At 41.7% G+C, this 25,528-nt stretch overlaps 1 protein-coding gene and 1 long non-coding RNA gene across 3 annotated transcripts in view; one reads left to right on the plus strand and one right to left on the minus strand.

Moving 5' to 3' along the window:
- Positions 1-514: 514 nt before the first annotated feature.
- Positions 515-23,641, plus strand: AMER3 (APC membrane recruitment protein 3). Of its 2 annotated transcripts, none has more exons than XM_033149956.1 (4): positions 515-652; positions 833-937; positions 4,296-7,311; positions 23,569-23,641. In XM_033149956.1, the coding sequence occupies exon 3, from the start codon at positions 4,317-4,319 to the stop codon at positions 7,308-7,310; it is 2,994 nt and encodes a 997-aa protein (XP_033005847.1). In that variant the 5' UTR covers positions 515-652; positions 833-937; positions 4,296-4,316; the 3' UTR covers position 7,311; positions 23,569-23,641. The 2 variants fall into 2 exon arrangements, with proteins under 2 accessions (XP_033005847.1, XP_033005849.1); XM_033149958.1 differs by lacking the exon at positions 23,569-23,641 and adding an exon at positions 9,466-9,479.
- LOC117047146 overlaps positions 1,221-25,528 on the minus strand; it is a 74,822-nt gene continuing 50,514 nt past the window's right edge. Inside the window, exon 3 of the long non-coding RNA XR_004426664.1 lies at positions 1,221-1,328. This is a non-coding gene — a long non-coding RNA (uncharacterized LOC117047146). The remainder of the gene's footprint in view (positions 1,329-25,528) is intronic.

Raw genomic sequence — 25,528 nt, forward strand, 5'->3', positions numbered from 1 at the left:
ACCCACCTACAAAAAAGCAACAGATTAGAAGTGCCCTGGGTCTTTTTTATGTGGGAAGCCTTTTGCTGCTGCCTTTCTCACCTCCCATCTCCCTTCTGATGCAAAATGCCTTCCAAATAAGCAGAGGACACAGAGAGCTGTCTTATTCCCCACTATGCTCCATTTAAACATCTTCAAAAATGGACACAGTACATCGACCTTACTACACAATGGATAATGATGTCTGCTTACAAACTGTTAGATATCAATCCACACACTAATCGCCTCTGAAAACCAGCATTATAAACACTGGGGGAATATGGACATTTCAAAACCTTTTATTTGCAAAGAATAACAAGAAGCACAAATGCTTAGGTGTGGATGCTAACAGTTGGTGTTTACAGATGGCTGAAAGAATCCTCTCTGTTCTAAAATTGGCTACATGTGAAAACCTGAAGTCCATGCAGGGTGTGATATCAAATACCTGGGAATATTTCAAAGCTGGGGAAGAGGAGGGGGAGGAGGAGGAGGAGGAGGAGCAAAGAAGCAAAGAGAAGAAACCAGCCCCTTAGAGTCTCACATGCATTACAGGAGCTTTTGCATAAAACACTTAGCAGCCTCAGCAGCAAGAATACAATTGCAAAGATTTCTGCTTTTGGTATGGTAAAACATGGTGAGTAGGATCTTTTGTTGCCTTGGCTTTTTACTAGGTTTTTTGGTGCAAGGGTGTGGTGTGTTTGTTTTTCTTTGTCCCAGTGGCAGTGTGCGTATGTGATTATTTTGGGCTAGTTGCTTCTTCCTTGCTCTTCTTTCTGATGCCGGACCTTAATGTGCATATTCATTCTTTGTGTAGGCACTGAACAGCAAAGGTGATGAGATCTGGCAGGGTGGAAGCTTTGCAGGCTAATACAGCGGGCTGCCAAATACAGCCAGAAATGAAATGCTGATTTCCTCTCAGGTATACTGCAAAGATTTTTGTTGTTGTTGTTGAGCTCTCTCTCTCTCTCTCTCCTCTGGAGGTAAGCTAGTGATTGGTTAGCTTACTGTGCTGGCTGCCATGCAGTTATTCCATAAGGTGTGAAGAAGAAGTGGGGGGGGGGGGATCTCTCAGCTTCAAGGAGGGGCGAGGAAGACCTGCATAAACTATTGTAGCACACTGTTGGCATGAAGGAAATCTTGCGAAGCAAATTAATTTCTTGCCCGCATTCCTGTGCGCTGTTATTCTTCCTCAGTTGTCCATTTCTGCATTAGCCGTGAAAGAATAATTATTGCAATTTTTCTTCGATCAGAGGATTGACACAGGGAGCTATCCATTGTGCTGACTGTCTGGAAATATTACTGTATGTACCCTGCAGAATAAAGAAGGGGGAAGTAGTAAAACCCCCAGTACTGCTGGGTAATTCATTCTCACAAAACTGAAGATGTGTGATAACTAAGGCCTTTTCCAGCTACATAGCATCCTTCATTTAAATGAACAGTTGGCTTTGCTTAATTTAAGATACAGATTCCTCATTTATACTTTGCTGGGGAGGAAATGAAGGTCTATACAGATAGGATTAATACTGTAAAAATATAAACAGTTTAAATGTTCAGAGGATTTGCAATTTTTATTTCCTGAGCATATTAAGCCTGAAAAAAAGCCAATGGAAATTTACATGTTTTGGCCAATTCATGAGGAAATCAGAGACTGACCTAAAATGATATTCAAATTAGAAAGCTATTTTACCCTAGAGAGGCAGATGATAAAGAGGGCTGATGAAACAAAAAGAAAACAGTGCTCCAAGCATGTAGGATGCTTTAAGAATGGGAGCCTATGTTGCATTATTCTATTTAGAATGATGATAATAACATACAAATAACATTCTTGTCTGGCAAAAATCCATTGTGTCACCCTTTTTTCAATTTTTCTTTCAAAGGGAAATGGAGAGGCTATTATTAGAGCAATCAGTTTGAGCAGTGAGATGATCAATAGTTATTTAAATGTATCTCTGCATCACACTCTAAATAAATAGAAGAGTAATTTGTCAAATTGGCCATAAGCCTTAATATCAAAAAATACAGTTATTAAACTGTAAAATACAAAAATTGTGATATCCATATGAATTGCATTTAGAATGTGAGAATTAAAATAAAATATGTAAATACTCTCAAGCCATTTTCATCTTAGCTGGGTTTTTTTAAAAAAAACAACAAACAAACCACAACAACAAATAGGCAACACTCTCAATGAATAATGTCTTTAATAAATTGCCATTAAAGCACACTATGTGAGAGATAATGATTAAATCTTTTAATTAAATTGTGACAGTGACAAATGCACAATTTGAAAAGAAGCTTTAGAAAAAAGGAATGAAAAGCTGCCCCCCCACTAATACTTATAACCAAGCATCAAAAAGCAGAAAAGTAATATGAGATTCTAGATATAAGTCCAGCTCCTGAATACCAATACATATAAAAATCCAATGGGACATTTTTAATGCAACACTATACCTGTCTACTTAAAAGTAAGTCCAAATTAAGTTAAATGGGGCTTAAAGACTGCAGCTTTAATTCAATGAATCTAGGATACATTGTAAAGCATACAACAAGCAAACATTGCTTTGACTTATTTGTTTGATTCTTTGATAATTTAAATCTTTAACAAACAAAACAAAAATGACAACATATTGTGCTTCTCTGTATCCTGATAATAAAATAGGTTGATCTGCACTCCAGTTAAGTCAAAGTGCTGTATTTTAGCCAATATATTGCCTTTTACTTTAAGGAGACTTGGATTGATTCACACAATTATTTTGGGTATAGTTACAAATTTCCTCATTATTTTGGTATGATGAATAGTGGTTTGACAAACTCCAGGATAGAAATTTACACAGCCTAGCTAGTTTCCCCGCAATGGGTCATATTCAGAGTAAATCCATTAAGTTAGGACTAACATGCCCATTGATTTCAATGGGTCTACTTTGAGCACAACTTAGAAAGATCCCAATGTTTCCCGTCATATGATATATAGCATACAATCTCACCAGATGCTGGAATATTCAAAATGTCAGTGATAATCTGGAGTAACTTCACTATGTCAAAAATGGACATATAGCTCAGTTTGCAAATGGTGAATATCCATATACTGTGGCTGCAATTATTTATATAACAGTTAGAAATAAAGCTGTGGCTTGATGAAAGATGACAGCAGAATGTGACAGCAATGGAAAGCAAGCTATGATTGCTATTTGTAGCTGGGAAATTATAAATTTAGTATTAAAAAAAATTAGTGTAAACAATTTTTCTAAAAACTATGATGCATTATTGACTTCAGTGGAGCAATCTGCTATTTTCAGATCATAGTAAGAGTCTAATCTTGAAAGGGTCATGATGGAACAGGGAGATTAATGGCCAGGTCATCAAGTTAATCTAAATTTTGAAAAACAAAATACATCCAAATGGCTATTGACCAAACAACCATTCTTCAAGCACAACACAGCAGGTGGAAATGTCTTGCACAAAGGACTAAACCAGTTCTGCAGCACAGTACTATCCTTCTAGAACAGGGGTCAGCAACCTTTTTCAGCCGTGGGCCGGTCCACCGTCCCTCAGACCATGTGGTGGGCTGGACTATATTTTGAAAAAAAAAAATGAATGAATTTCTATGCCCCACAAATAACCCAGAGATGCATTTTAAATAAAAGGACACATTCTACTCATGTAAAAACATGCTGATTCCTGAACCGTCTGCGGGCCGAATTGAGAAGGCGATTGGGCCGCATCTGGCTCGCGGGCCTTAGGTTGCCTACCCCTGTTCTAGAATTAGGATATTCAAAGTGCACAGCACGTTCCTAAGAAGGCAAGAGTAGTTGCTTCCTGACTTTGCCACAACCCACTTTGAACATCTTGATTGGATCAGGAAACATTATTTGAACAGACACTGCTAAGACAGCTACTAAGTGCCTAACCACTTATTGTCATTTTAGAGGGAACGTGGAAGCAAGAACTTGAATAAATCTAGATGTGTTAGTTTTGCTTAGGACATTTTAAGCCTTTGCTTCTTGACTTGGGTGGGAATGAATGAATGAATGAATGAATAAAATAATTTTATTATTTATACCCACCCAAGTCAAGAAGCAAACGATTAAAATGTCCTAAGCAAAACTAACACATCTAGATTTATTCAAGTTCTTGCTTCCATGTTCCCTCTAAAACTTTTAAACTTTTAAAACCCTGATTTTAGACAAAGTCTCCCAGAAGCATTTTTTTTGGTGGTTGCTTGCCACCAAGTGAATCCTGGAGGTACTCCTTAAGTTTACTCTTTGTTTTGATTGTAGATCCAGATGTGATGAGACAACATGGAGTTCAAAAGAGGAAAAACCTTTATAAAATCCAGCATGCAGCTGACCCATGAGAAATTACCTTTAGTGAGCTTGAGTCCTGGGGAGAAGGGCAATGTAGGAACAGACATAAAAGAAAGGAGCCACCCTGCAGTTGAAATCCAAAAACCAAGTTTTTCTGCAGATAGAAGCGATAGCATTTCCAACAGCTCAATCAAGACTGGATCTAGTGAGAGCATACTGTTGCTCCCAGAATCCTTCTACAAACCTGTACGGAAAAGTAAAACCCATGACTGTGTTCTGGGAGGTGTGGACAAAACTGAACACTGCAGCTACAATAACAAGATCTCAGAGGAAGGCGTTGCAGCTCCTGGGAGAAGTAAAGGACGTATGATCAACAGTGCCAGCTTTTCTGGAATTGGGAACACACAGAATTCTAGCAGCAAGAAAGAACCAGTGGGCAACTCGAGCCACTTCTTGAACAGCCCGCAGCAGATGATTGATTACCGAAACTTTGTGCCACAGGTGCCCTTTGTGCCAGCGGTTGCAAAAAGTATCCCAAGGAAGAGGATTTCCCTGAAGCGATCTAAAAAAGGCCTCCGGGATATATTTCACATGAAAAAAAACAAGCCAGAGAGTCTTTCCTTGCTGTCAGAGAAACAAAAAAGGCTGCCATTTCCAGGCTGCAAGTCAGAGTTGGCAGGCAGGTTCGGAAAGTATTTCTTCAAAGCCGGGGAAACGTTTTCTGCTGACTGCTTGGGACAAGAATTTTCTGATGGCGAGCTGCTGTCAGAGTCCTCCTATGAGTACTCCAGTGCTCTGTGCGAAGATGTTGCTTCCCTGAAGAGCTTTGATTCTCTTACTGGGTGTGGAGAGATCTTCGCCGACGAGAGCTCAGCTAATATGGAACTGGAGGTTAGCAAAGAAATCTCGCTCAGGCAATCGCAACAGAAAGATAGTCCTGCTATGGGGTCCTTTCAAGGTGGAGTGGAACAGCTTGCATCCCCAGCCCAGAATGAAGCAGCAGACTTTGCAAAACTCTGGGACAACATCAACAAATCAGTGCAGCTGCATCAGAAGACCCTGTTTGATAGGAGGCTTCTGAAAATACCCAGTAGTGAACTGGGAAAGTCTAGAAATGAGACCAGTGCCTCAGTGACTGATCTGCTTTCTTCCCCTGACTCTTCCAAAGAGAGTTCCATAGATACAGGGACCCCAAAGAGTGACAACCAGGAATCTATGTCAACCAGTGATGAAGGATACTATGATTCATTTTCTCCTGGGCAAGATGATGAAATAAGGGAGGATCAGTCCCCTGGGGTACCAGGTAGGTTTCCAAGAGACAGTTATAGTGGCGATGCCCTTTATGAACTATTTTATGATCCCAATGAGGCTCAGATCAGCCCAGTTCTAGATGATGACCTATGCATGTCTGAAAGCACTTCAGAAAAGGCAATTGAAATCCCTTTGTCAATTTACAGCTTTCATGTAGGGTCAGAAGAAAATATGGCTTCTCAGCCAGCCATTGACATAATCAGCCAAGGATTCCTTCACAGCACATGGAAAGGGAAAGAATGCTTGCTTAAGCTCTGTGATACAGAGCTCTCCCTGACCATGGGGATCATCAACTGGCTGAGAAAAAACCCAGGCTTGATTTCCCCCCAAGACTTTCCCAAGAACCCTCCACCACAGATGGAGAGAGATGGTGAGCCAGTGCCCACCAGTCTCAGCACATGCCAAAACAACTGTATATCTGCTATTGAGGAAAATAAAAACAACGCAGAGACGTCTTCAGCTGACTGCAAAAATGGAACTGAGGTATATTCAGCGGACAGAACTGAACAAACCCAAATTGATGTTCCTTCGTGCAGCTCAACTCAAGAAAGTTCTCAAGACAGGGAAGGAAACTGGAGTGCAATATCTGGGCTCACAACAGACAATAGCATATCATGCGGCACACAGAGATCAGAGAGTTGGGATGATCTCCTCATGAGCTCTTCTTTAATGGAGAAGATATCTCTCATTGAAGAATGCACAGATCCTAGCAGTGAAACTCTTTCACTAGAAGTTTTGAATCTGGAGACAATTTGCCCAACTGATGATAACCCACTGGTAACGGATAACCATGATGCAGAATCATGTTCTTCTTACATGACTGCTGCAACCTCTCCAGATTCTCTAGAGACTGGAGAGGAATATGAGATGAAGGATCAAACCTGGTCTGTTGAATGTGACAAGCCAACAGAGCCACTGAATCTCAGTTGTTCCAAAAGCCAGATCAGCCAGACATCCAAGGAGAGTGACACAAATGTAATGAGGCTTTTGGAACATTGTGTCACTCAGGTTGCTTCCCTAAAGATCAATCATGACTCTGCAAGTAAGCACTTAGAAGATGATTGCATTGAAAATGAAGTGAGCAGTGATACAGATGCAATAGTTCAATTCACAAAACAAATACAAAATGAATGTAGCTGTATAACCCCAAGCCCAAAAGGTTCTCCCAGCCATCCTTCAAGCCAATATAACATTGAGTCAAATATTGGTGCTAGTGTTACGTCTCTCGCGGATCAAAAGGAAGGTCTCGTTTGTTTTGAAGATCAGGAAAACACAAGTATCCTAAACTGTATGGGTCCAGTTGCAAAAAGCAAACTACCCTTTGAATATGCCCAGTTGAATAATCAAGCCCTGTCCTATATCAAAGATTTCAGATTTGAACTCAGTGCTCAAAATTCTACCACCATGGCACACATTTGCAGGCCTACATTTTTGCCACTCTTTGGTTCCATCTGCTCAGACACAGCTAGTGGCTTTTCACAGTCTTTCTGCAGAAGGAGTGGTTTGCTGGAGAAACATTCACAAGACCAAGAAGTTACACCAAGCAGCACACCGTTACGTGGTTATTCAACGTTCCAGTGTAAAGTACTGCCGAAGGTGTCCACTCTCCCACTTTTAGAGGATGCTACCAAAGAGAGAGCAGTTATGGAGAAGACCCGTGATGACTTGCTGTCATAAGGTGAGTCCTTGAAAGAGGACCCTAAGTGCATTGAGACCAATTAGGAAAGCACTTACTTCCTGCCCACTCATTTTGCCATAGACAAAGGCTCTGAAGGGTTATTATTTATAATGTCCATATATTTTTCCCTCCAACATGTCCCCCAACCCCCCCCCCCCAAAGTTTTAGCAACTTTCTAGCAAGGATTAGATTAATTTACCTCTGATTACTGAGAGATGTGGAAATATAATTTGTGAAACAGCCTCATAAGTAAATCCAGAAAAAACTGGTACCCTAGAAACATTTTTGCTAGTCTGCATGCTCAGACGTAAGGTATTTGTTGGCTACATAAAAAGACGCCACTCTTTTGTAACCTTTTCTTGCTTAGTCACCTGGCTGGGAAAGACTTGTGTTTGCTGCAGACAACCAGCGGGTGGGACTTGCCCCCCAAGTGACTTTGAGAAAACCACACCCACCTTTCCCACACCTGCTATCATATATGATGTCAGGTTCAAGAAACCTCATGGCATAAATAATATATGATGTCAGGTTCAAGAAACCTCATGGCATAAATAAATTGTTCATTTTTTATATTGCTACTTATGGAGCAACATAATTTTATTCTTATTTTACACATTGACAAGGTAAACAAATGGGATATCTGCATTTAAAACATGAAAATGCGTGCCAGATTTGGAATAGGAGTAAAAGCAGAAAGACGTTACGGATAACTATTTAGGATGTATATAGGATGTATCCTATGCCCTTAAAAAAATTGGGGGAGGGGGTTAGTGGGTTATTGTTTTTATCTTGATTGTATATTTTGTGGTTTTCTGTTCTGGTTTCCTCCTGCGAGCTCTGGTATAGAGCGGTATATATATTTGCGTGGCTATGTCCCTCCCCTCCCCGTAGAAGTAATGACACAGACACGTTATGCCAATTGTAATGGGTGTAAAGGCCACAACTTTATTGGTTACGGATGTTGAGCGGTATTGGCTTAGGCATTGGACCCTATCAGGTATATCCGACCCCAACCCATGTGTTGGGAGTCAGTGAAGGGTTAACCACCAGTAAGGAACCCCAGTGATGAACATCTCCCAGAATTGCCCCTGTGATCACCGTAAGGGAAGTGCCTTGGGTCCTCAGCTCCCCGGGCTTTGGACAGGGCCACGCCCCCGGAAACCTTTACCGGAATACCCTTCAATTGAGGGGCAGTTGATGACGCTACCTCCCCTCCCCCCTTCATATGGAAATTTCCAATGCCTAACCTCCAAACCAAGAGTTGTGACGATTGCTACGAGGTAGGTGAAAAAACCCATCTTGGCTAGTCCAATTGGGAAAAAGTCCTACCAGGCCCCACGGCCAACCAAGGCGACCAACCGAAGTCCATAGAAAGGCCAATGCTAAACCTAAAGGGAGGGTGGGTGGGTGAACCTAAGCAGCTGGGAAGCAGCACAAAGAGGGCGAGCTTCCTGCTCGCCACTTAGTTTAAAGGGACTTAGACACGCCCCCCCCCAGGCCGACCTGATTGGTTGGCCTGTGGGGAGGCGCGGGAATGGGCTTACTGGATTCAGCCCCTACGCACATGTTCGGGTCGTGATGCCCGCAAAGCCACCTCCTGATGATCCGGAAGTGGGCTAATAATAATAATAATAATAATAATATAGGTCTGCAGCTAGGGCGTCTGCATGGTGTGGTAGAATCCATGACTGAAAGAGCCATGGGCGCTTGTCCTCAGTAAGTCAGATACAGTGTTAAAAATGGAAGTATACCCAACAGAGGTGAGTTAGGGCTGTCCAGATATCCCTTTATTTGCATATCCATGATAATGTATGCTCATGATGCTATTGGGGCAGTCATATGTAACCCCACTTTCAATACTATTTATGCCTGTGTAAGTGTTAGGGTGGTCACACTGCTTCATTCCCAACCAGGGCATATCCTGTAACTTCCTCCTGAAAGCCTTTTACTCCTTATATCCTCCAGACTAGTGTTTTATTGCAGGTGTATTCTACAACATGCCCTTGACCCAACAGTAGTGCTTTAATGGTGATTTCCACCCCCTGTTTTGGTTTGTTCTGTGATGCTTCCCAAATGCTGCCACATCATTGCTATATAGCCCAATGAAAGTGGGACAAAAATAAACCAGAACGTCTGTGCTATATAAAATTACAGGATTTCAGCAGAAGGTTACAGGAAATACACCGATTGAAAATGAAGCAGTGTGACCACCCCAAAGGTTTTGCAGATGCAAACAGTGGGGTTGTGTGTGACTGCCCCAATAGCATAATGAGAACCAACCACCCTGAAGATGCAATAAAAATAGTGGCTGGAGGGGGCTGTTCTCTTTTACTTTTGTCCTGGTTTTGTTGCTATAGCCCCTCAAGACAGCAATAATGTGGTAGCAGGGGTGGCGGTGAAATGAAATGATTAGATATAATGTTGCGGACGGCCTTCATGAGAAAACCCAGAGGGGCTAAGGCTGAGGCAAACCAAGTGCTGAGTTATGTGGACCTAGCAGGAAACAAATCTTTTCTAGGCATGAGTTACTTTCTGGTAGGTGAAGAAAGCAGAAGCAAAGCAAACACAGCTGTCAGAAGCAGTAATGTACCCTATACTAGCACTTTATGAGATTGTACCGCAATCTGACTTGGGGCATTTTCAAATACGTTGTTTCACTAGCAGCTGTAGCATGCCACAAGTTGTCAGCATAGACACCTGCCAGACCAGAGACATGTCATTACAGTTTGTATGCTATAGTTAACTTTCCAAGGAAGGCATGACTTTTGCTCTCTGGAAAAAGAATGGGCAGGTTATTCTAGATACCCGGTATTAATTTAATGGTGTACTGCAAAGGTTTATTTGCATAATTTTAGATATGCATCAAAATTGGAGGTCTTGGTGTGTGGGCTGGATTTGGGCATGCAGCTGATTTATTGCATGACTACATACAAAAGTGTTGATGTTCTTATTTTATTACTTCTCTACAAACACATCTGAAAGAGAAACTCAGAACCTGGACTTATAGGCTGCTTTGCTATAATACAACTCCACTTCATTGAAGGGTTTTAAGCAGAGGTTGAATGGCCATCTGATATGGATACTTTAGCTGAGATTCCTGCATTGCAGGGGGTTGGACTAGATGATCCTTGGGTCCCTTCCAAATTTATGATTCTGTTATTGGCCCACCACACATAGAATCAACCCACATTTTAACATGCCTTTGGGATTGCTTCCTATCTTACATCTTTCACTATAAAGATTAGAAGAAGAATAAAGAAAGAAGAAGAAGGAGAAGAAGAAAGAAACGGAAAAAGAAGAAAAATTGGAAGAATTTCTTCCAAATTTATTCTATAAATATTTCAGTAATAATAAACTTTCATTAGTTGACTTCCACCGCTTACATTGCACTTCCTATGTACATTTTAAGCAAGATTGTATTTGTTATTCTGTATTTTTTTCTCCCACACAATCTCACACAAATATTTCAGTCAATAAGTTTTCTAAAACCTTCACAAGTCTACTCTAAACACACCCAATACCTTACACTTAATCCTTGTCTGCATAGATAGTCATTTAAACATTTCCATTGTTTCTGAATTCTATTTTTTGGTTTTTGTCTTATCAAATCAGTCAACTTTGCTAATTCCCAGTATTCACATAGTTTATTCAACCATTCCTCTTTGGTAGGGTTATCAAGTAATCAGGGTGGAAACTGGCCAGTGATGGTATTGCGATTTTAAAAGCAGCATGGTCAGTAGAAATAAGAATAACAGAATCCTAGAATTGTAGCATTGGAAGGCGCCTAAAGGGTCATCTAGTCCAACCCCCTGCAATGCAGGAATCACAGCTGCTTTGCATTCCTGGACATCAAGCTGCTGCGGAAGACACAGGAGCAGGGGTCAGTCAAAAACTGGCAACATGGCTGTGAAATGGCATCTGATGGAGACGGCATCATTGCATGGGCAAGAGTCATGATACTGGATACTAATTTGCTACCAGAAAGACCAGATACTGCTTCCTTAACTAGATAACCAGTATCCTATTGGTGATGTGACCCAGACTCTGCAGGCATGCTTTGAGCGTCATCTAGCATGTGCCCAGAAAGGAAAAAAATAGATGCTAAATTAAACAATTTTATACTTCATTAAGCATTGCTCCTTCCAGCTTTGGCTTTGTTTCACTGTACTGTCAGCATCTGACTTGTTCGCTGATTGTCACAGCAAATAATATTTAGCCTCAACTGGTCTTAAAGAGCAATCTCCCCTGCCCCCCTGCTTTAATTAAATACATGTAGGCTTTTTGGACATGGGCTGTATAAGACATTCGGAGACATTGTTCTAGTCCTTTCTCAAAATAAAACGATTGATTTGCTATCATGCCTCTTATTTCAGTAGGACGTTTCCATGGATACAGGCTTACAGGGTTGGCTTGCAATGCTCTGGCAATGCTGGAGAGCACTAAAGCATATTCCTAGCTAGCCTGCTGTAGATCAAGGGTGTGAATGATTATTGCAAATCTGAAGTCAGGATCTGTTTTATACACTCTTTTTATTTTCTTTCTTTTTATAGCTTCATGAATGGATTTTTTTTTAATAGTAAATTGTAAACTGTGCGCAGTTGTATTGTCCAAGCAATGAGGATGCAGAGATCACAATACCATTCCTGTTATATAAAAATAGGCAAAGTGGAGAATACCCTAAGATAAAATGTACAGGCGGTTTGCCTCTTCAAAGCCTGTCAATTAAATATTTTCCCATGACAAATACTTCCATAACTGGGCTTACATTTAGAAACCATATTCAATAGGATGCAGTATGATTAAGAAATGAAGTGGGGACAAAAAGGAGGCAGGGAAGGAATCTGGGTGGCTGGTTTTGTTGTTGTTGTTCAGTCGTTCAGTCGTGTCCGACTCTTCGTGACCCCATGGACCAGAGCACGCCAGGCACCCCTATCCTCCACTGCCTCCCGCAGTTTGGCCAAATTTATGCCAGTCGCTTCGAGAACACTGTCCAACCATCTTATCCTCTGTCGTCCCCTTCTCCTTGTGCCCTCTATCTTTCCCAATATCAGGGTCTTTTCCAGGGAGTCTGGTTTTATGTTGGTTGAATTATATTGTGAAGACTATGAATGTAGATTCCAGAGTGCAGAAGGCAAATCAGCTGGTGTGCATTCTCTTTTTCTTTCTGAACCTTTTCAGAGTCTTGTCATACATTACATGGCAAATGTTTGATTTTTCCTCCATCTGTACGCATGGTAGGCTGCCACGACCAAACTCAGCTCCTTGGCAAAAGCACTGGTATGACATACTCATTTGCTGTCTGCAGACACTAGTTTTACAGACACAGTGAACTATGTGTGAAGTGAGGGAGCCTAAGGAGTGTGGGGATGGCAGAGTGAATCTGTTTCACTCTGTGTCAATATTGCATGTGTTCTGTTATCTCATTAATTTGTAATTAAAATAAAAATCCGGGCAAAAGTGAAGATTTAAATACAGATTTAAATGCCTACTTAAAAATACATAGTTGAATATTTATTTTAACCTATGTTTCTAAATGTATTCCCCTCCCAAAAAGGCATATTTTAAAATGTATTTAGGTGCATTCCTATAATGCAAAATTCAGAAAAGTGCGAAATTGAAAGGATAATACAGTGGTACCTTTGGTTGCGAACGGGATCCGTTCCGGAGGCCTGTTCGCAACATGGAAAGAGCACAACCTGAAACGCCAAATCTGCGCATGTGCACGGCACAATTCGTCACCTCTGCACATGTGCATGGCACGATTTGGTGTTTCTGTGCATGCGTGAAGTGCCGAACCTGGAAGTAACTCGTTCCAGTACTTCTGGGTTCAGCGTGTTCGTATCCCATGACAAACGCAACCCACAGCGAACGCAACCAGAGGTATGACTGTACTGTTCCAAGCTGTCTATTAGTCTTGGAGGTGCAGATGAGTCTAGTTTGTTTGCAAATGGAAATGACATTCTCCTCCATCCCTAATCCTAGGTGTGCTAATTAGGAAGTCTCATTAACCTCACAGAACTTATGATGCTGTCATCTCAATGTTAGACCATGAGCTCACACGCAAGGCAAGCAAAGTGACTTTTTGACACTAGCCAGGTCAGCAGAGGCTCATCAGGGATCAGAGCTTGAAATGGGCATCTGAGTACTTCATACTCTTTCCCCTGGGATAGCTCAGTTGGTAGAACAGGAGACTCTTAAGCTCAGGTTGTGTGTTTGAGCCCCACTTTGGGCAAAAAGATTCCTGCATTGCAGGGGGTGGATTAGATGACTCTCAGAGTCCCTTCCTGCTCTACAATTCTGATTATGATGGGCAAAATGGCAACACAGATAATGACTTACTTACATATTAGGTCGGGGTGGGGAACCTTTTTAGCCTGACAGATCAGATCCTTATCTGGCCCAATCCCCACAGGCCAACTTTGAGAGGTGGACAGAAGAACCCACCTGTCAATCATCTGATGCCATACTGACACCAGGTGATTTGCAGGTAGGTTGCCCTGCTTACCTGTCAAAGTTGGCCCATGGGGATGGGGCCAGTGTGCAGTGCTTCCCGATGACCTGGCAGCCAGCTGGTTGCTGGGCATTTGGGAACTGCAGTACAAGGGCTTTGTTGCTCCAACAGCACCAGGCAGATTCCATCGAAACCACTGTGAAAAGATAGCATTTTCAACCTATTTTAGCAGAGGTTTCAATGGAAACTGCTTGGTGCTACTAGAGCAGCCAAAGCCCTTCTGCCCATCAGCTTTTTTGTAACTAGGTCATGTGAATCAATCCTAATGCTCTTCCAAAACTTTTAGTGGAAAAGAAGCCCACAGAACTACAGTACTAATTGCACTGCAATTGGATTAAGTTTTCTAAAGTAGAAGAAAATGATCCCAAGTAGATAGACCACTCTGTGAATTCAGTTAGGACAAGACAAGTTTTTTCAAACAGCATGCAGATTACAGTGCTATTACTGTTTTGTTTTGTTTTTTTGCTGTGCCCACTGCAGGCATAATAAAGAATGATTATAAACCACAATAGATTTTGGTGGGACGGGTAAGTGCACATTGAAGTCTATCCTATTGGACTCAATGGGGTGTAGAAGTGCATAACTTTGGCTGGATCATGCCCACTCTTTGGGTGGATGGGGCATTCTTAATTTGAGAAGAAGGCCACCAGAGAAATGATAGATAATATCAGAATACCTGAAGGAGCGTCTCCATCCCCATTGTCCAGCCCCGACACTGAAGTCCTCCTCTGAGGGTCTTCTGGTAGTTCCCTCACTGTGAGAAGTGAAGTTACAGGGAACCAGGCAGAGGGCCTTCTCCGTAATGGCTCCCTCCCTGTGGAACACCCTCCCTTCAGAAGTCAAGGAGATTAAGAACTACCGTATTTTTTGCTCCATAAGACGCACTTTTCCCCTCCTAAAAAGTAAGGGGAAATGTCTGTGCGTCTTATGGAGCGAATGCATGGTCCCTGGAGCCAAATTGCCCAGGTGGGAAAGGCAGATCCTGCTTTTTCTGTTGTAGAAAGAGCTAAAGGCTAACAAGAGGGAAAGAGAGTGTTGAAAGGAACCCGCTCAACAGCTGATTGCAGGAGATCAGGGAGGGAGATAAGGGAGCTAGCTCCCTTCCTGCCCCGCCCAGGCCCCTTGCACAGCCCTTTGGGAGGGCTGAGGATCCTGGGAAATTGAGTTTTTCAGCCATTTGAGGCTCTCTGTTACTTTTCCTCTTGCTTTCTATTACTGGCTGGTGCTTACTGGTTTGCTTTCTTCTTGCTTCCTATTACCTACTGGTGCTTACTGGTTTGTACTGGTTTGTTTTCCTCTTGCTTTCTATTACTTGCTGGTGCTTACTGGTCTGTACTGGTTTCTACTGGTGCTTACTGGTTTCTACAGGTTCGCTTTCCTCTTGCTTCCTATTACTTGCTGGTGCGTACTGGTTTGTACTGGTGCTTACTGGTCTGTACTGGTTTGTACTGGTGCTTACTGGTTTGTACTGGTGCTTACTGGTCTATACTGGTTTGTACTGGTGCTTACTGGTTTGTACTGGTTTGCTTTCCTCTTGCTTTCTATTACTTGCTGGTGCGTAGTGGTTTGTACTGGTGCTTACTGGTCTGTACTGGTTTGTACTGGTGCTTACTGGTTTGTACTGGTTTGCTTTCTCTTGCTTCCTATTACTTCCTGGTGCGTACTGGTTTGTACTGGTGCTTACTGGTCTGTACTGGTTTGTACTGGTGCTTACTGGTTTGTACTGGTTTGCTTTCCTCTTGCTTCCTATTACCTGCTGGTGCTTACTGGTGCGTACTGGTTTGTACTGGTGCTTACTGGTTTGTACTGGTGCTTACTGGTTTGTACTGGTTTGCTTTCCTCTTGCTTCCTATTACTTCCTGGTGCGTACTGGTTTGTACTGGTGCTTACTAGTCTGTACTGGTTTGTACTGGTGCTTACTGGTTTGTACTGGTTTGCTTTCCTCTTGCTTCCTATTACCTGCTGGTGCTTACTGGTCTGTACTGGTTTGTACTGGTGCTTACTGGTTTGTAAGGAATGCTTTCCCCCCTTTGCAAAAGCTGCACAAATCTGAACTGATTCTCAAAAAGCAGGGCTTTTCCCTTTGCAAAAAAAGCTGCAAAACTTTGAGCTGATTCTCAAAAAAAACCACACATGGGTTTTAGAGGAGGGAAACCAAAAAAATATTTTTTTCCTGGTTTCCTCCTGTAAAAACGAGGTGCGCCCTATGGTCCGGAGCGTCCTATGGAGCGAAAAATACGGTACACAACTTTTAGAAGACATCTGAAGGCAGCCCTGTATCAGGAAGTTTTTAATGTTTGATGCTTTTTTTTTTAAAAGACAATCCCCAAAGCTTCGATTTTTTTTTTTTTACTGACTTGCCTAAGATCCAGGACAAAGTGCCACCTTTCAGAAATTCCCCCCTGGACATCAATCCAGAAGTCCCAAACATTATTGCAATGTATTGCAGCAGTAAATAAATGGATACCATTCAGATTCTTTCTCCCACGCCCAAGTTTAAAAGCCCAACTAAATGCTACATTCATGATAAAATGCTAGTGGTGTTGAGGCTCAAACTGGATCTGCTACAGGCCAGGCAGGTGTTCTGTTTGGGGATCTCCCCTTTTCTCTTGGCTTCCTGTTATTTGACTTTGCTGCTTGAATTGGCTCCATTTATCTTCCCCCTTCTCTATGCCTCCTTGTCTGATTTCTTCATTTTGCCCTCTGTGTTTTCTGAGATTCTTCCATTAATGCTCCTCTTGTGCTCCTGACACCCCTCCTTTAATTTGGGAGGGCATTTGCTTCTCTCCCCAACATTCCTTTTTGTAGTAATTTGGTACTGAATCCCTGGTCTGCTTTCCCCTTTTGTGGCTTTCTTAGCAGCTGCTCTTTGGCAAGCAAATCTACTGTACGCCGTGATCTCTCCCTTCTCTCGTTGCTGTTTATTTATTTTTGCTACTCTGTAGAACTTGGGAAGCTGCCTTATTCTGAGTCAGGCCAGTAGACCATCTAAGCTCAGTATGTATGTATGTATGTATGTATGTGTGGTATTCAGTGCTAGTCCTCCTCAGAGCAGACTCCCTGAAGTTAATAAACATGACCAACACCCCATTTGCACTATACAATTAAAGCAACATCATACAATTTAACACTCATACCTTCTTCAAGAGAATTCTTGGAACTGTAGTTTGTTAAAGGTGCCGAGCGTTATTAGGAGATCCCTGTTCCCTACACAGAACTACATTTTGTAAGGTTCCCTGAGAAGAATGGATAATTAAACCACTGTGAGAATTGATGTTTTTTGCCAAAAAATAAACTTTAAAGCAAAGCTGATCCCCAAGAAGCAACAATAAAACACCAACACTCAAATGCCTGGGAGTAAAGAAAAGTTTAAACCCAGCAATGACATGATGTCCAAGTGACATGATGTCCCAGACAGGCCTCTTTAGGGAGAACATCTGTTAGATGGGGAGCCAGTGCAGAAAAGGCCCTTTGCCTTGGCACAACCCTCTGGACTTCTACTGGAGGAGGTACTCAGTAGAGGGCTTCTGTTTATGATTTAAAGGTCTGTCAAGGTTCCCAAGGTGGAAGCTGTTTCACAATTCACTGGGGTTCCTCAACATGCAAAATTTAATAGGTTAAAACCAGCATTTTGAACTGGGTCTAGAAGTGTACTGACAGCCAATGTGGCCAAATCAGATTCAGTGTTTTATTTTCTGACTATGTAGTTTCAGTCAGCAATCTGTAGTGGTTAGAGTGTTGGCTGGAATTTTGGAGAGCCAGATTGAAATCCTCACTTATGAAGCTCCTTAGGTGACCTTGCGGCAGTCCGGCTAGACACAAGGCAAGGCAGGGTTCAGACTGAATGCTGGGCTGGGTACAAAGCAAGGCGAGATGGGGTTTGGGGTGGGCAGGGCCGTGGGAAACACACAGTGAAAACTGGGTTCTTGATCTCAAGAACCTTCATGAAAAAATTGGTTACAACAGCCTAAGAGGTATCCAAAAGTGCAGAGAACAGACAAAGAGACAAAAAACTTTCCGAAAAAACAGGAGGTAAAGTATATTAATAATAATAATAATAATAATACAGTAATAATATTATTATTTACTACTACTACTACTACTACTACTACTATTTAAAGGACCGTGTCCACAGGCATACAATCTAAACAACAACACCCTGGGGGAGGCAGAAGGAGAGCAAGAGATCAGCGGCTAAAGGATCAGGAGAGAAGGCACAGGGTTGACCCAATTTAAATAATTGCAAAGAAGGATGAGGGAAAATGTTGGGACATGATGGGCTCCAGAACAAAAACAAGGTGCGAGAGAGAAAGGATGGAGATGTAAAAGTTAAGAAGTAACCTGGGGCTTAGCTGAGTTGAAATAATGCCATCAATACATTTAGCAGAGCAATCCTATATACACCAATTGCAGCAGGGATGGCATCACTATGCTGGTGTAATGGGCATCAATACCTATTCAGGGAGGGGGGAAACACACAGCCATAAAAGACAAAATCAGTGTAAATGTGGCAGTGACTATGTCACCAAAGTCAACCAATGAGAAACTGTGCTTGGAAGGAACAAACGTAAACTAATAATGTTGGGGGCATGCCTTCAGCACACACCCTTGCACCAACACACACACACACGACGAAATATCATGCCACAGCACTGCCTGTGCCATCAGCCCCACATGGCTCAGTCCATGACCACTCTGCTACTGTCAGTCCCCAGGCATGCATCCCTACATGTAGCTGTTTTGATTTCCTTATGCTGCTTGCAGCCACCAGTCTGGAGCACAGTCTGTAGGAAGGTAAGGAAGGAGAGTCCACATAACACAGCTTGTTGGGTAGGATGTCTAGAGAGAGCACAAAGCCCCCTTGGAATGAGGGTTCAAGACCCGCCTAGGAAAGGAAACATTCTTGTGGCTTGCAGGGCAAGTGCATCCCGATGGGTCACATTTATTAATTACATTTATACCCCACCTTTCTTCCAAGGAGCTGAAAGTTGCATATATAGTTTTCCTCCTCCGTTTTATCTTCACAACAACCCTGTGGGGTAGGTGCGGCTTAGAGGCAGTGACTGGCGCCAGGTCACCTAGCAAACTTCGTTGTGGCTCTGTGGGGATTTGAACCCTAGTGCTAGCTTAGCACTGTAACTACTGCAAAGCACTGCCTTTCTTATAGGCTGGTACAGCAGTTGTTGGGTTCTCATTTTATCTGCATCTTTGCTGGTGCAGCAACTCACAAGACTGAGCTGCCAATCCAACATCTTTCTGTAGAGAAAGCTTTGGTGGTGGTTGTCCTCATTCTTTCTCACAGCATATTAAGAGAATAACGAAAATGATCATTACTGGCGCAGAATTTAATGTATTATTCAAAAGCAAAGAGGAAAGCTTTTTTTTTTTTTAAAGGGAGAAAGCAAGCAAGCCAAGGTTTCATATCAATAATTCAATCCCTCCGCAGCCATAGCACTAGTTTGGCCACTTCACTCCTGGCTATCTCCTCATACATAGTTAATGTTTAGATGCTCCACTGCATACATCACAGCAGATGGCAAGAGGTGCCACGGTCTAACACCAAGTGAACCATTTATTTATTTATTGTATTTATTCCAGTCATTTATATCCTGCCTTTAAGGAGGCTTATGAGTAAAGTCAAAATACAATAGTAAGAATGGCTATAATTCCATTTCAAAATCTACCTGCCAGGTTCCCTCCCACAGGGCATTTGGGCCTGCAATGGGAGAGCAGGTTCTGGTGTCTTCTTCCCCTCCATTCGTTTCACACAAGGGGGTCACCATCTGTGGGGAGCAATACAGGAGGGAGAGAGGAAGACAGGGGATGAAGATAACACCAGGCACCTGCTCTCCTCCAGTAATGTATTTAGTTCGTTTAGATTTCTTTTCCATCCAGCTTGTCCCCAAAGATAGATAGTGCTTAGTATTTGGACTGAGCAGGACCAAATGATGTGAGAAAGCCTTTTCCATGGTTTTATAGCATGCTCCTATGAAAGAAATATTAAAACAGAACACAACCATCATTAGAGGTAATGTGTGCTTAGTAGCTGATGTGCATAATAGCTGGTCATTGTGCACATTCACTGCACCTCATGGAATATATGTTCATAATCTATCCATGAAAGAGGGAATTGTGCACCATTCCCAGTCAATATACATATTCTCCAGCAGGCCTTGAGAAACGTGCACACCTCAAGAACGTTTTGTACATTCTCCGGTCAATATGCATAATCTCCAATAGGCCCTGGGGGCTTTGCATATCTCAACTGCATCTTGTACATTCTTTGGACATTATGCATAATCTCTAAGAGGCCTTTTTGATAGATATTTGTAAATTCTCCAGGCTTTATGTCCTCTACTGCATAGCACCTATAAACCACAAAGTGAGTAACCGGATATGCAAAACATTGATGAAGGTAGAGTTTTATACAATAAATAATTTGACAGATTCACTCTGTATGGCTTCAGCTTGGCAATGGCTCACTATTTCTCCCAAGATATACTGCCACATTTTGTGGCTGTAGATTGGAAGGTAACTATGAACAGAAGCAGCAGGTGGAAGGAAAACAACATTTCAGCCAGCAGAGGGCAGAGTGTCACTAACATTTTTATTTTTGAACTTCAATTTCTTGTATGCCTCTGTTTTCTAACCAAAACACACTGGTGTAGGAGAAAAGAGAAAGTAGCACAGATATTTGCCCTGGCCTTCCAAGATCAGGTCAGGCTGAGGAGGTGAATAGTTTATGATCCTGTGAAGACAAAAATGGCCCAAAACTGTGTAGAAAGGTGTTTCTCCATGATAAGCATCCCTCATGAGTGCAAAAATGGTAATGCAGAAAGGAAACCCATACACACACACACACACACACACACACACACACACACACACACATGAACTACACAAAAATGTAGTGGTAATGAAGGGATAAAATAGACTCAAAGGTTTGCTCCCTTAATTAAGAAAGTCTGGAAACAATTACAAACAAGATCAATTGCAATGATGCACCCTCATAAAATTATTAGAGAGGAAATAGCTAAGTGGGTTCCAATAGTAATCTATATTAAAAGAGAACTGGATAAACTGTATTCCACCATAAATTACGTATGCTGTACTGGAGGAGAGGAATTTAACTTTAATTTTATATTAAAATTAATATAAATCCATAATCATGAATCCATATTCATGATTTGTATTCATGGGATTTATATACACGTGTGTGTGTGTGTGTGTGTGTGTGTGTTAAAGGTAAAGGACCCCTGGATGGTTAAGTCCAGTAAAAGGTGACTATGGGGTGTGGCACTCATCTCGCTTTTCAGGCTGAGGGAGCCAGCATTTGTCCACAGCTAGCTTTCCGGGTCATGTGGCCAGCATGACTAAACAGCTTCTGGCATGATGGAACACCATGATGGAAGCCAGAGCACATGGAAACACCATTTACCTTCCCGCCACAGTGGTACCTATTTATCTACTTTCACTGGTGTGCTTTTGAACTGCGAGGTTGGCAGAAGCTGGGACAGAGCAACGGGAACTCACCCCGTCATGGGGATTCGAACTGCCGACCTTCCGATCAACAAGCCCAAGAGGCTCAGTGGTTTAGACCACAGCGCCACCTGCGCTTGTCCCATGTATGTATGCATGCATATGTGCGTGTGAGTGACTCTAATATAGATAGTGTGGATGAACATAATATTATTATTGTTACATTATTTATTTTAAATGAAAATTAAGTGCAAAGTACTGTTATATAAAATAGGAATGTATTTATTAAAGTGCTAGTTCTATAGATCACTGCTCATTTATCAAAATCTAAATCTTCAAAAATGTTCACAATAGGTATTGTAAAAGGCAAATAAAATAATAAAGTACAGAGTCATATGGATAAATAAAGGATAAGGGAGTTTAGGATTGTTGGCGATCCCTAAATTAAATAAATTATAGCAAAGAGGACACATAAATAATTCTATCTATCATCTATCTATCTATCTATCTATCAATCATCTATCTCAAAGGAGGCACAATAAGTTATCTTGCGATACAAAGAAGGGAAAGTTGTTCAGAAATAAACTTTACTACATAAGCAGCTTTTCTTCAAATGTGAAAGGGGGAAAATGCATGAATGAGGAAGCCTAAGGAATAAATTAGTCTAAGGAATAGACAAAAGTCACAAGAAGATTGCAAAGTCACAGAATGATTTATGAGGAGCAAGGAATTTCAGCCACAATAAAGGCCCCATTCACACAATCCTTTCTGTTGCCAGGCACAGCACATACCTTTGGTAAAGTATTGTGAGAACCAGCAATATACCTATATTTTGCAGCAATTTATGAAAGCTGCAGGAGTTAGTTTTCTGGCAGTGCTATGATAAAATACACATCTGCAACAAAGTATTTAATAATGCACATTTTGTTCATATAACACTTTCTGTTTACACAAAGCTGGCATACATAGATTTTTGTGGGTCGGGGCGGGGATGACAATGTCACTCTGCTATAAGAAATAGTGTTACCAATTTGGGAGAGGTTAGTAGGAATACGAAAGGCCCAATCCCTCAATGAAATGAACTGAGTATGCACACAGTATCCACACAGAGTTTGGCAGGTTATGGGCAGCCTCACACAAGACAAAACGTGCTGCAAAGGAATGTGTAGAAAATGTATCTTAGGTCATGTAATTGCTTCAGATCAATTTAGATTACTGCGCTTTTATAATTATGCCACAATTCAAAACACTGCTTGGTGGTTGCTGAATTTCAAGTTGGGTGCATTGCTGAAGTCGTCTAATGGCTTCACATGTGAAAATCTGCAGATATGCTTTCAACCCAAGTAATGCATTTTAATCGCTTTTAATTCTGAATTTTTAAATTGTTGCATCCTGCCCCAGGACCTGCTGGTGAAGGTTGGTTAATAAATATAGTAATAATCATTTTAAAAATCAGTTTGGAGGCGTTGTCATCACAATCATCACTTCCCTTTGATTTTGATGAAAGAGAATAAACGTCCTGGCTAGAGTCCTGGAGATATAATGCATTACTTTGGTGTCCAGTTCTTGCTCCATTTTCCAAATCTACAAAGGAAGCAGGGATTGTAGAGTGTGGGATATAGGAGGATGTTGCAGCTCCATGATAAAACAGGTCATATGGTGAGAGTGGCAGGATGTTCTTCCCCCAATTTACATTACATAGTGGGTTTCAGGTAGCTGAGGCTGTCCGAAAGGATTTGGTAAAGGACCCCTGACAGTTAAGTCCAGTCGCGAACTACTCTGGGGTTGCGGCGCTCATCTCGCTTTACTGGCCGAGGGAGCCGATGTTTATCTGCAGACAGTTTTTCTGGGTCACGTGGCCAGCATGACTAAACCGCTATCGGTGCACGGAAACGCCGTTTACCTTCCTGCTGTAGTGGTACCTATTTTTCTATTTGCACTTTGACGGGCTTTCGAACTGCTAGGTTGGCAGGAGCTGGGACCAAACAACGGGAGCTCACCCCGTTGCGGGGATTTGAACCGCTCACCTTCCAATCAGCAAGCCCTAGGCTCAGTGGTTTAGACCACAGCGCCACCCATGTCCCTATGTTGGGAATGGATTACCCCCCCCCCCAAAAAAGAGGATAACATCAAAATAACATAGTTTTTGTTAAGTTTGGGATTCTGCACTGGAACAATCAAATTTACTCTTCATATTATAGAGTAGTTTGGCAAAGGATTGTTATAGAATTACTGTAACATGGTGCCACATGTTTCTTATGTTTCAGGAGTGAGGCTAAAGACCCACGCTCTGCAAACGCCAAATTCTCACCTGTGTCAGAACCAGGTAAGAGACTGGTGTCATCGGAGACAGAAACCCCATGAAGATACATACTGCTGCGGATGCACATCCCAATCTCTTACCAGAAGAATGTGGATTTTAATGAACTTAATATTATAAGTTCTTGACACCTTGCCACTTGGTCCCTTGAATGAATGTGTGCAATGTATAAAGACACGCTTGCCCACAGATTCAGTCTTTTTGAGTTGGATGAAAATACTGGTTTCATTTTAGAATATAGATATACGCCAAAAGAAAGATTCTCCTGGTTTGGGTAATGTTGAAAGGCAGTGCCCCAGTCCAGCTAAGGCTGTGCACATTTTCTTCTGTGCTTACAGTGGATTTCTCTGCATGCAGATGGGTGCTGCACACTTGTTTCCTGGACTGGAAACCCCACTGAGAAGCAAGCCTCAGTAATATGATCATCAGCTTCTGAGCTTTCAGCTTCCCTATCCATTTCCCTGCATAAATGACTGATGCTTTTTAATGACGATCTTGCTCCAGTCCTGGACGAGGCATTTCCCTCTAACATCACTAGATGAATCAAATGCAAAACAAACAGCAACAAAAAAAGTTACTGAGTAGTGTGCTCATGATCTATCTCAAGACAGAATGTGACCCAAATGCTGCTTTTGAAGCAATGGTTTAGAATGATGACCCTGTTCCAGTATATGTGCCAAAATTTCTCTAGATAGAAAAGAAAGTACACACTGAGCTTACGAATCTGAATGTTCATTTAATGTTGCAACATGTTTTGCATTAGCAGAAATGGGTTCCCAGGATGCTGGCCCTTTGCTACCATGTTGAATTAGCCAGTCACTATGCACTCAAACCGAAGTCAAGCAAAATGAGTTTAACAAGATGTAATCCAGGCAAATATTCTCTCCATAGCTCAAATCCTTTTCTCTCCATTGTTTAGAAAGAAGGTCCCATTTAGCTGGGACCATCTTCTTTTATTTTCTTTTGTTGCTGCTTGCAAGACAGGATCATCTTTCCCAGACTGGTCACATCTTCAGTGGAAATGTTTGCAGTAGAATAACTAGGCAAAGGGGCTGTTTCGATTCTGATACTCCCGTATACAGAAGAGAATGGTAGCACTTACTTTAGATGCTCTGTTAATAATAATAAAAATAATATTCTTGCACCTAAGATATATTCAGATAATAGATCCACTGAAATCAATGTTCTTGATTAACTTCAGTGCATTTATTCCAATGGGTCTACTCTGAGTATGACTTAGTTGAATACAACACACAATTTCTCAGTCTCATATATCCATATGACATATCTCTTCTTGTATCATAGCTGATATCATAGCTGTGCTTTCTATATCATAATTTATTTTTGTTGCTTGCATTGCATATTAAAATTACTTGAATTCTATGTTGAGATTTCTTCTCTCCTGCTTATTTTGTTGCTTTATTTTGGATATCATTCATGATACATCTTTTTCTAGCGCTGACAGCTCATTCTCCAAAAATTGCCAGTGATGTTGCTGCTTATTATTTCATCTCACCGTCTTGTGTAAAATTACATACCAGGACACTTATTTACCTTTTCTGTGACTATGTCCTACTGAGGATCCAGAGTATAAATGAATGCAGTGACCTGAGTTAAAGGAGGGAAGTTGGTGACTCTGCATGTTCATATGACGACATGAAGGATGTGCAGAAACTGGAAAAACAAACTAGGGATTTTGCACATTGCCTAGTCGACATGCATAGTTTCTAGGGAATGGGGCTGAGGAATGTGCATAAGTGGACAATATCAACTGGAAGTATGTACATTGGCTGGTCCTTGTGCGTATTATTGTCTTGGTGGCTATGCACTGGGGAGAAAAAGTTAACGTATAAAATGTGTATGGCAACAAATGAAACAGCTGTAATGAATTCACATTCCTCAACATC

Source organism: Lacerta agilis, chromosome 5 (genome assembly GCF_009819535.1).
Source record: "Lacerta agilis isolate rLacAgi1 chromosome 5, rLacAgi1.pri, whole genome shotgun sequence".
Taxonomy (NCBI): domain Eukaryota; kingdom Metazoa; phylum Chordata; class Lepidosauria; order Squamata; family Lacertidae; genus Lacerta; species Lacerta agilis.

Coding starts and splice junctions, on each gene's coding strand:
- AMER3 (XM_033149956.1), top strand. CDS start 4,317: ATGGAGTTCAAAAGAGGAAAAACCTTTATAAAATCCAGCATGCAGCTG.